Source organism: Entelurus aequoreus, linkage group LG12 (genome assembly GCF_033978785.1).
Source record: "Entelurus aequoreus isolate RoL-2023_Sb linkage group LG12, RoL_Eaeq_v1.1, whole genome shotgun sequence".
In the NCBI taxonomy this organism is placed as follows: Eukaryota; Metazoa; Chordata; class Actinopteri; order Syngnathiformes; family Syngnathidae; genus Entelurus; species Entelurus aequoreus.
Genome location: NC_084742.1, coordinates 10,812,812 through 10,822,703, shown reverse-complemented (window position 1 = coordinate 10,822,703; position 9,892 = coordinate 10,812,812). Strand labels below are relative to the sequence as shown.

Here is a 9,892-nt window from a genome sequence, read left to right as displayed (position 1 = left end):
GTAAGTTACCCATGTCTTGGGCACTAATACACCCCCATACCATCACACAAGCTGGCTTTTCTACTTTGCGCCTATAACAATCCGGATGGTTCTTTTCCTCTTTGGTCCGGAAGACACGACGTCCACAGTTTCCAAAAACAATTTGAAATGTGTACTCATCAGACCACAGAACACTTTTCCACTTTCTATCAGTCCATCTTAGATGAGCTCAGGCCCAGCGAAGCCGACGGCGTTTCTGGGTGTTGTTGATAAACGGTTTTCGCCTTGCATAGGAGAGTTTTAACTTGCACTTACAGATGTAGCGACCAACTGTATTACTGACAGTGGGTTTCTGAAGTGGTCCTGAGCCCATGTGGTGATATCCTTTACACACTGATGTCGCTTGTTGATGCAGTACAGCCTGAGGGATACAAGGTCACGGGCTTAGCTGCTTACGTGCAGTGATTTCTCCAGATTCTCTGAACCCTTTGATGATATTACGGACCGTAGATGGTGAAATCCCTAAACTCCTTGCAATAGCTGGTTGAGAAAGGTTTTTCTTAAACTGTTCAAAAATTTGCTCACGCATTTGTTGACAAAGTGGTGACCCTCGCCCCATCCTTGTTTGTGAATGACATTTCATGGAATCTACTTTTATACCCAATCATGGCACCCACCTGTTCCCAATTTGCCTGTTCACCTGTGGGATGTTCCAAATAAGTGTTTGATGAGCATTCCTCAACTTTATCAGTATTTATTGCCACCTTTCCCAACTTCTTTGTCATGTGGTGCTGGCATCAAATTCTAAAGTTAATGATTATTTGCAAACATTTTTTTTTTTTATCAGTTTGAACATCAAATATGTTGTCTTTGTAGCATATTCAACTGAATATGGGTTGAAAATGATTTGCAAATCATTGTATTCCGTTTATATTTACATCTAACACAATTTCCCAACTCATATGGAAACGGGGTTTGTATATACATAAACATATGTATATATACATATATATTAGGGCTGTGAATCTTTGGGTGTCCCACGATTCGATTCAATATCGATTCTTAGGGTCACGATTCGATTCAAAATCGATTTTTTTTTTTTTTTCAATTCAACACGATTCTCGATTCAAAAACGATTTTTTTTCCCGATTCAAAACGATTCTCTATTCATTAAATACATAGGATTTCAGCAGGATCTACCCCAGTCTGCTGACATGCAAGCAGAGTAGTAGATTTTTGTAAAAAGCTTTTATAATTGTAAAGGACAATGTTTTATCAACTGATTGCAATAATGTACATTTGTTTTAACTATTAAATGAACCAAAAATATGACTTATTTTATCTTTGTGAAAATATTGGACAGTGTGTTGTCAAGCTTATGAGATGGGATGCAAGTGTAAGCCACTGTGACACTATTGTTCTTTTTTTTTATTTCTTAAAAATGTATAATGATAATGTCTATGAGGGGTTTTTAATCACTGCTATGTTGAAATTGTAACTAATATTGATACTGTTGTTGATAATATTCATTTTTGTTGTACTACTTTTGGTTTGTTCTGTGTCGCGTTTGTGTGTCCTCTCAATTGCTCTGTTTATTGCAGTTCTGAGTGTTGCTGGGTCGGGTTTGGTTTTGGAATTGGAATGCATTGTTATGGTATTGCTGTGTATTGTTTTGTTGGATTGATTAATTTAAATTTTTTTTTTTTTTTAAATAAATACATTTAAAAATAAATAAATAAATAAAAATCGATTTAAAAAAAAAAGAGAATCGATTCTGAATCGCACAACGTGAGAATCGCGATTTGAATTCGAATCGATTTTTTCCCACACCCCTAATATATATATATACATACAATTCAATGATGCGTAAGCACCAGGCACAACAAGTATATTTGTGTATGCGTCATATTAGGGCTGGACGATTATATAATCGTTGATCGTAATGAATTTTAAGTAGATCATGGTGATCAGCTGTGAGCGTATATAAGCTTGATCAAGCATGGTGGATATTTTCGTGACAACAGCCTATCGTAGTCCACATTTTTCTGCCCCATTTCTGGATACAAAGTATTGAGAAGTCAACAAAATCATAAATATGAACAGAATGACCAAATGTAGAGCTAAATGCATAGCTGAAGGCAGCAAAATAAATGTCAACCATGAGCCCTATGATTTACACGTCAACAGAAACGTGGACGGAATCAACCTAGCACTCTAGCAGGCAGCATTGCCCTCTTCTTTGTTACTGCCTCCGGGACACACGGCCAGCTCAAAATACAAAACTAACTCTAAAATACGAAATTGAACATATCCCAAATGGCGTGTACGTGCCAGGTGATATGTTTCTTTTGCAAATATGATGACTACTTGTTGTCTAAAAGCTGCGTGAAAAACACTGTGCTACTACTGCTAATGCTATCTACTTGTGGAAGCGATTACAGATGCAGCACTAAACATCTTTATTCGTAGGTTAAAGATAACTTGACAACTTCTAATACTATAGTTTGACCACCGGTGTTGGATTTATACCTGATGCATCCTTGTGTGTGCTTTATTTTACTTGAAACTCAGAGCATTTGCTTTATGTGGTTTAAATGGCTTTCGTTTATTTTGAACATACAAACAATGACAATAAGATACATCTTATACTTCCAGTTTCTCATTACAGCTTGTCCAAACAGGATTAGGAAAAAGCAGAATTTATTTAATCCTACCCCTTTTTCATTACACATTTGTTTACTTCCTGTTCTCAATTCGTAACACAATTTAAAACCGTAAATAATACATATTAAAGTTCTTGTGAATAAATGTTTAAGTAAGTTGTGATTCACATTATGACATGAATAAGATTATCTAATTTTTGATAAGGTTTAAAATGTCCATCAGGAGTCTTCTTCTTTGTACTTTGTTAACACTTTCTAACCAGAACAGTTTGTATGGTATTTTATTTTTTATTTTTTTTGTTTTGTCATAAAATTTGAATTTGTTGAAAGGACTAGTTGGTACAATCCCTGGGGACTCTGCATGGCAGGGGCGTCCTCCTCCCTGAGCCAGGCTTGCACCTGACACAATCATGCGTGCTTACGGACTGTATCCCTGCAGACTGTATTGATCTATATTGATATATAATGTAGGAACCAGAAATATTAATAACAGAAAGAAACAACCATTTTGTGCGAATGAGTGTGAATGACTGTAAATGGGGGAGGGAGGTTTTTTGGGTTGGTGCACTAATTGTAAGTGTATCTTGTGTTTTTTATGTTGATTTGATAAAGTTTTATGGACAGAATTTCTAGGAGCAGTCAAGGCGTTGAGGGGATCCGGTTTGGTGGCTGCACGATTAGGTCTCTGCTTTTTGCAGATGATGTGGTCCTGATGGCTTCATCTGGCCAGGATCTTCAGCTCTCAATGGATCGGTTCGCAGCTGAGTGTGAAGCGACTGGGATGAGAATCAGCACCTCCAAGTCCGAGTCCATGGTTCTCGCCCGGGAGAGGGTGGAGTGCCATCTCCGGGTTGCGGAGGAGACCCTGCCCCAAGTGGAGGAGTTCAAGTACCTCGGAGTCTTGTTCACGAGTGAGGGAAGAGTGGATGGTGAGATTGACAGGCGGATCGGTGCGGCGTCTTCAGTAATGCGGACGCTGTATCGATCCGTTGTGGTGAAGAAGGAGCTGAGCCGGAAGGCAAAGCTCTCAATTTACCGGTCGATCTACGTTCCCATCCTCACCTATGGTCATGAGCTTTGGGTTATGACCGAAAGGACAAGATCACGGGTACAAGCGGCCGAAATGACTTTCCTCCGCCGGGTGGCGGGGCTCTCCCTTAGAGATAGGGTGAGAAGCTCTGTCATCCGGGGGGAGCTCAAAGTAAAGCCGCTGCTCCTCCACATCGAGAGGAGCCAGATGAGGTGGTTCGGGCATCTGGTCAGGATGCCACCCGAACGCCTCCCTAGGGAGGTGTTATGGGCACGTCCGACCGTTAGGAGGCCACGGGGAAGACCCAGGACACGTTGGGAAGACTATGTCTCCCGGCTGGCCTGGGAACGCCTCGGGATCCCCCGGGAAGAGCTGGACGAAGTGGCTGGGGAGAGGGAAGTCTGGGCTTCCCTGCTTAGGCTGCTGCCCCCGCGGCCCGACCTCGGATAAGCGGAAGAAGATGGATGGATGGATGGATGGATGAATAAAAAAATAAAAAATATTTTTATTTTTATTTCTTGTGCGGCCCGGTACCAATCAATCCACGGACTGGTGGTTGGGGACCACTGCCGTAAGGGACAAGCGGTAGAAAATGTATGGATGTTTCGTGCAGGATTACACCGAGCATTGGTGCTTCCCTATTGTTTACTACTGCGGTATCTTCTAACAGCCATCTTTGTTCGAGCTAATATGTGCTAAGAGCTGATCACTATGATCGAACTGAAATTAACCACGATCACTAATCAAGATCATATAATCGCCCAACCCTACATCATATCCATATCTACTAGGGGTGAGGAAAAAAATTGATTCGAAGTCGAATCGCGATTCTCACGTTGTGCAATTCAGAATCGATTCTCATTTAAAAAAAATCGATTTTTTAATTTTTTTTTTTTAATTTAATTTTTATTTTAATTTTTTTAATTTTTTTAAATTAATCAATCCAACAAAACAATACACAGCAATACCATAACAACGCAATCCAATTCCAAAACCAAACCCGACCCAGCAACACTCAGAACTGCAATAAACAGAGCAATTGAGAGGAGGCACAAACACGACACAGAACAAACCAAAAGTAGTGAAACAAAAATGAATATTATCAACAACAATATCAATATCAGTTACAATTTCAACATAGCAGTGATTAAAAATCCCTCATTGACATTATCATTAGACATTTATAAAAAAAAAAAAAAAAAGAACAATAGTGTCACAGTGGCTTACACTTGCATCGCATCTCATAAGCTTGACAACACACTGTCTAATATTTTCACAAAGATAAAATAAGTCATATTTTTGGTTCATTTAATAGTTAAAACAAATTTACATTATTGCAATCAGTTGATAAAACATTTTCCTTTACAATTATAAAAGCTTTTTACAAAAATCTACTACTCTGCTTGCATGTCAGCAGACTGGGGTAGATCCTGCTGAAATCCTATGTATTGAATGAATAGAGAATCGTTTTGAATCAAGAATCGTGTTGAATTAAAAAAAAAAAATCGATTTTGAATCGAATCGTGACCCCAAGAATCGATATTGAATCGAATTGTGGGACACTCAAAGATTCACAGCCCTAATATCTACTGCATTTTACAGTCTATTGTTGTCATTAAAGTAAACTTAAGAATTTTGACATCATGTAAGATCTTTTAGTTTGGTATGAGGGAAAAAGTACAAATTCTTAGAAAAATACCTTTTGTAGTTGACGCCAGTGACTCCAGTGAACTCTGATGTTGCTGCTTGACCAAGTCTCAATGGTCTGTCCTCCTGGCCATCATTGGGTGACAGCAATGCAGTCTCCTTGCATTCTTCTACTTGTGGTTCTCCTTCTCCATCTGCCATACCACCACTTTCCTTTTTATAGGTAAACACGATGGTTGGTTTCTGTGTGGGATCCTCAGATTTGGCCTCTGAGAACCAGTGTTGCTGCTGAATCGGGGGTGGTGGAAGAATATGAATGACGGTTCCGTCGAGCCCGACCAACTTGCCTTTCTCTTTTTCTTTCTCTGACTTCTCTCTGTGCTCGTCCTCATCTTTTCGTCGACGGAAAAAGCTCTTAAAGGAGATCCACCGTTTGGGTTTCGAGCTCTCTGGTGTATTACGCTTCCCATCCCCGTTTAAACTTGTTTCACCTTCAACAGGACGCATAGGAGAACTAGAGGCAGAGCTCTTTGTCCAGTTGCTGAAATGTCTTTGGAGGATGTTTGAAGCATGATAAGGGGATGATGTGGACCTCGGTGGGGGGAAAGGAGGGTTTTGCTGTAACCTGCTGGTGCAAAGTGGGAGGGCAGCAGACGCGCTCTGAGACTTAGACATCACTTTTGAGAGCGTGTCTTTAATAGGCTTGACAACTATTGCGTCATTAGTAGAGAATAGAGACTTGGGTCTTGTGGGGGTCTCTTTCATGGCATCAGGTGGAAGGGCATAAAGCTCCTCAGAACTGGAAGATTTGTCATGAGCTGAAGGTGTGTCTGGAGGAGACTGGGGAGGCTGGATGGAGGCCACTATCTGTGAGAGAACGGCACTGGCCTCCACTTGATGGTTTACGACTACACCAGAAGATTGCCCTATATCATTATTTTTACTGCAACTGTGTGTAATCACAGCACAGCTACTTTTAGGTGTGTTTTCAGCCGATACAGTGGGTGAAAGAGCCCCACCTGGAGGGTTCACCACAGTATGAGTCACTGTAAGCGAATCTGTAGTGGTTCTGGGTTGTAGATTGGGTGCTTTAATTCCTGCTGGGAGTGAACCTTTTGAATCTTCCAAAGATGCTCTCTCAAATGTGCTTTTGCCAAAAAGGGATTTTTCCGTCGAGGTAGACTGGAAACTCTCGGAGGATCCAATTTCTTCGTAGGTATGGCTGGTAGCCCGACTGCCAACCCCCTTTGACTGTGTCAGCTCCCCACTGACACCCAGGAAGCTCTTGTACACGGCTAAGTTGTCATAAGCACTTGGATTGATAACGATTGGTACCTTTACAGCATTTTTAGAGCTGCGAGCATATGCTGGCTCATCTCGTATGATAATGGGAAAAGGAGGCATGCCTGCATTATTGAAACTGTTGAACTTAATCTCAGATAAATTGGGAGATTTTACGGGTACCGTTCGGGAAGAAGATAGCCCAGCAACTGGAGATGTCGGAGCTGATTTGTGGCTGAAGTATTGAGAAGCTATAGACTGACCAGCGGTGCTCCCATTTCCCAAATCAACTTTGGGGATCTTTTGGCGAGGGCTCGTGCTTGATGTCCATACTTCTTGGTAACACATGCTCCCTATTTTTTTTCTGGACCCATTTGAGTGGACGACAGAGGCTGGCAACCCAGGAGAAGTTAAAATACTAGGGGACATTGGAGACATTGGAGATATTGGGCTGGAGGGCACTGATTTGTTTTTGTGCTTCAGGGCGGAGTCCTTTATATATTCATCTTTCTTGGTCATGGAAGCTGAAACATCTACAACAGTGTAAGGTTTACAAATAAGTGACTTTTCTAAATTGACCACACGGTACGGTTTAGCTTGTTCTTCTGTGGGACTGAAACTAATAGTCACTGGTTGACCTGGAAGGGCTTGAGGCATCAATACTGACTGATCCTTGTCATCTAATCTGATAGCCAGAACAGCCTTATGAGTCTCTGTAACCTTCACAGGACTCTGCGCTTTGTGAGGTGGCTCTTTTTTTGCTGGAGAAGTACAAGTAACATGGGATTTTAATGGTGCAGGGGATTGCAATCCATTTCGATGAACACCGGAGATACTGCTCTCACTGCTAGATGCAGTCTGAGAGTCCTCGGGTAAAGATGATGAGGACCCTGGAGAAACTGTAGACTCTGAATTGGTAAGGAAACCACTGCCTTGACTGTCATGAACCCCATAAGTCAGAATCACTCCAGTGGAGTCCATGGATGGGTACCCATTCAAAATTTCATCATAGCTATCATCATAATCCACTGCACAAATCCGTTGTAAAGAACGATTGCGTAGTGGAACGGTGTTCCACTTTTTGCCTGCAGCAAAGGGCACTGGGGACAATGTGGCAGCTCGGAAATTTGCAAATCGTGGCTGGCCTCTCATGCGGATCTCCATAGCAAGTAACTCTTCATCACTTTCGTCCCAGCTCTCGTGTTCATTGTCTCTTTCGTACTCATCTTCTTCCTCGTCATCTTCATCATCTTCCTCCTCACTCGAAAATTCAGGATAGCAGAAGCGCCCACCCTCTGAGCTAATAATCTCTGTGCTATCACTAAGGGATACCCTTTTTTGACTGGTACCACCACCACTAATGCAACTTCCCATAGCCAAACAACTAGGAGCTGGAAGGCCTCTTTCTAGCGACTTGCGGTATGAGCTACTGATTCGTCCCCAAAACAAGTCCTTTGAGACGGGAGATAGGCTAGGACCAGGGGCTAACCCCACAATCTCTTTTAAGACATCAGTCAGTCCGCTATTGTTATTTCCACTTGGGGTCCTTGGTCTAAACTGCTCGTAACCCTCAATCTCATTGGTACTGTCTCGCTCATTGTTATTGCTTGGACTGTAGGTCCTCTTACGGTTTACTCCACTCTGATTCCAGACCATTGGGGCAGATGTTTTGCCAGGTTCTATGACATTTGTTGGACCCAACCCCGACAAAGAGCACGGAAGCATCATAGTGGGCTTCACGGCAATAGTTGGTTTCTTTGCCACCGGTGGACGGAACTGTCCGGAGCTGGCACTCCCGCTGGCAAGGTAAAAGTTGGTCTTGGTCCTGGCATGGGGCGGAATCTGCTGCTGCGTCGTTGGAAGTCTCTGTTCGGACCGGAGCTTCTCCCTGCCGCTCAGTGCTAGGGAGTGCAGACTCTTTGGCTTGAAGCAGTTCTTGCACTCGCCTGGTTTCCACACATGCTCCGTGAATGTGCCGCAGGCTGACATGGCTGCTGAGAGTAGTTCTTCTCAGTCAGTGGACCGAAAACACCTCCATGAAGATGCTGACTACAGGAACCAATTGTAGTCTGACAACGACACCTCAAATTTCCAGCATGTAGGTGCACTGGACCTGCAAGAGCAAACACAAGAGCTATTTTATCTTTTGCTGTCAAAGCTATTGGATGTAGCTGACATAAGAACTTTTGCTAAAAAACACACAATACCATCTGAGATCAATGTTGTAGCAGTAGTGCCACCTTATTCCCATTAGGTGGAAAACTTTCTCTCCTACTCGAAGGGCAGAGTACATCAGACTCATGTTATTAGACACATAAAAATGCATATGCTAATTGTATAGTCCAGGGATCGGCAACCTAAAACGTTGGCAAATCTTCGTTGACAGAAATGTTGAAATGTAATATTTATTCTACACATTTTTACAACATTAGAAACCATTAGTAAATCAGAGACTACTCAGAAGGTGAGATAACTCCTGGAAATGATTGGCTTAGAATGGCCAAGGTATAGATGTGTGTGTCCATGTTAAAGGAAACGGCAGGCTGTCTTCTTTTAATAGATTTATTACAATCTTTGGCAAGCTAGGTAATGTTTGCTGTGGTCTGGAACAACATGGCACACAAACAACTGTCAGAAATGCAGCCAATATTACATACAGATAATGTGTCATGAGAAATGCAAAACTAAATTATATACAAAGAGGATAAAAGTAAAGGAAAATAAATGAGCTCAAAAATACCTACAAATGAGGCATAATGATGCAATATGTACATACAGCTAGCCTGAATAGCATATTAGCATTGCTTAGCTTGCACTGTCATGCACTGACAGAGTATGCCTGATTCGCACTCCAACAAGTCAATAACGTCAACAAAGCACACCTTTGTGCATTCACACACAGCATGACATTTTTGGTGGACAAAATGAGACAAAGGAGTGGAAGATTTTACATGTAAACAAACTGTTGCGTCACAGTCAACACTATGGTGAGTTCAAGAACCGCCAAAATTAGTAGGACAAAACGATGTTCAGCAAATACTCTCATCAGTGAAGCATACACACAAACATATTAAACAGTGGGCTTTCTAACAATTGGGAAGTTTTGTGTCGTGTTTGTCCTCAAACAAAAAACATACTAAAACAACTGTAACTGTAACATTACTTCCCCCATCTTTTTACATTTTCAATCCATTTTTAAAAATACTCCCGGGAGCCACTAGGGTGGCACTAAAGAGCCGCATGCGGCTCGAGAGCAGCGGGTTGCTGACCCCCGGTAGAGTCCAAATGGCCG

The 9,892-nt window shown here is 41.9% G+C and overlaps 1 protein-coding gene across 3 annotated transcripts in view; it reads right to left on the bottom strand.

Annotated features, from left to right (window-relative positions):
* syt12 (synaptotagmin XII) overlaps positions 1-9,892 on the bottom strand; it is a 100,730-nt gene that overhangs the window by 54,653 nt on the left and 36,185 nt on the right. For all 3 annotated transcript variants that reach the window (XM_062064682.1, XM_062064681.1, XM_062064680.1), the window contains one exon: positions 5,372-8,713. In XM_062064682.1, coding sequence (XP_061920666.1) covers positions 5,372-8,589 — 3,218 coding nt within the window. In that variant the 5' untranslated portion in view covers positions 8,590-8,713. The remainder of the gene's footprint in view (positions 1-5,371; positions 8,714-9,892) is intronic.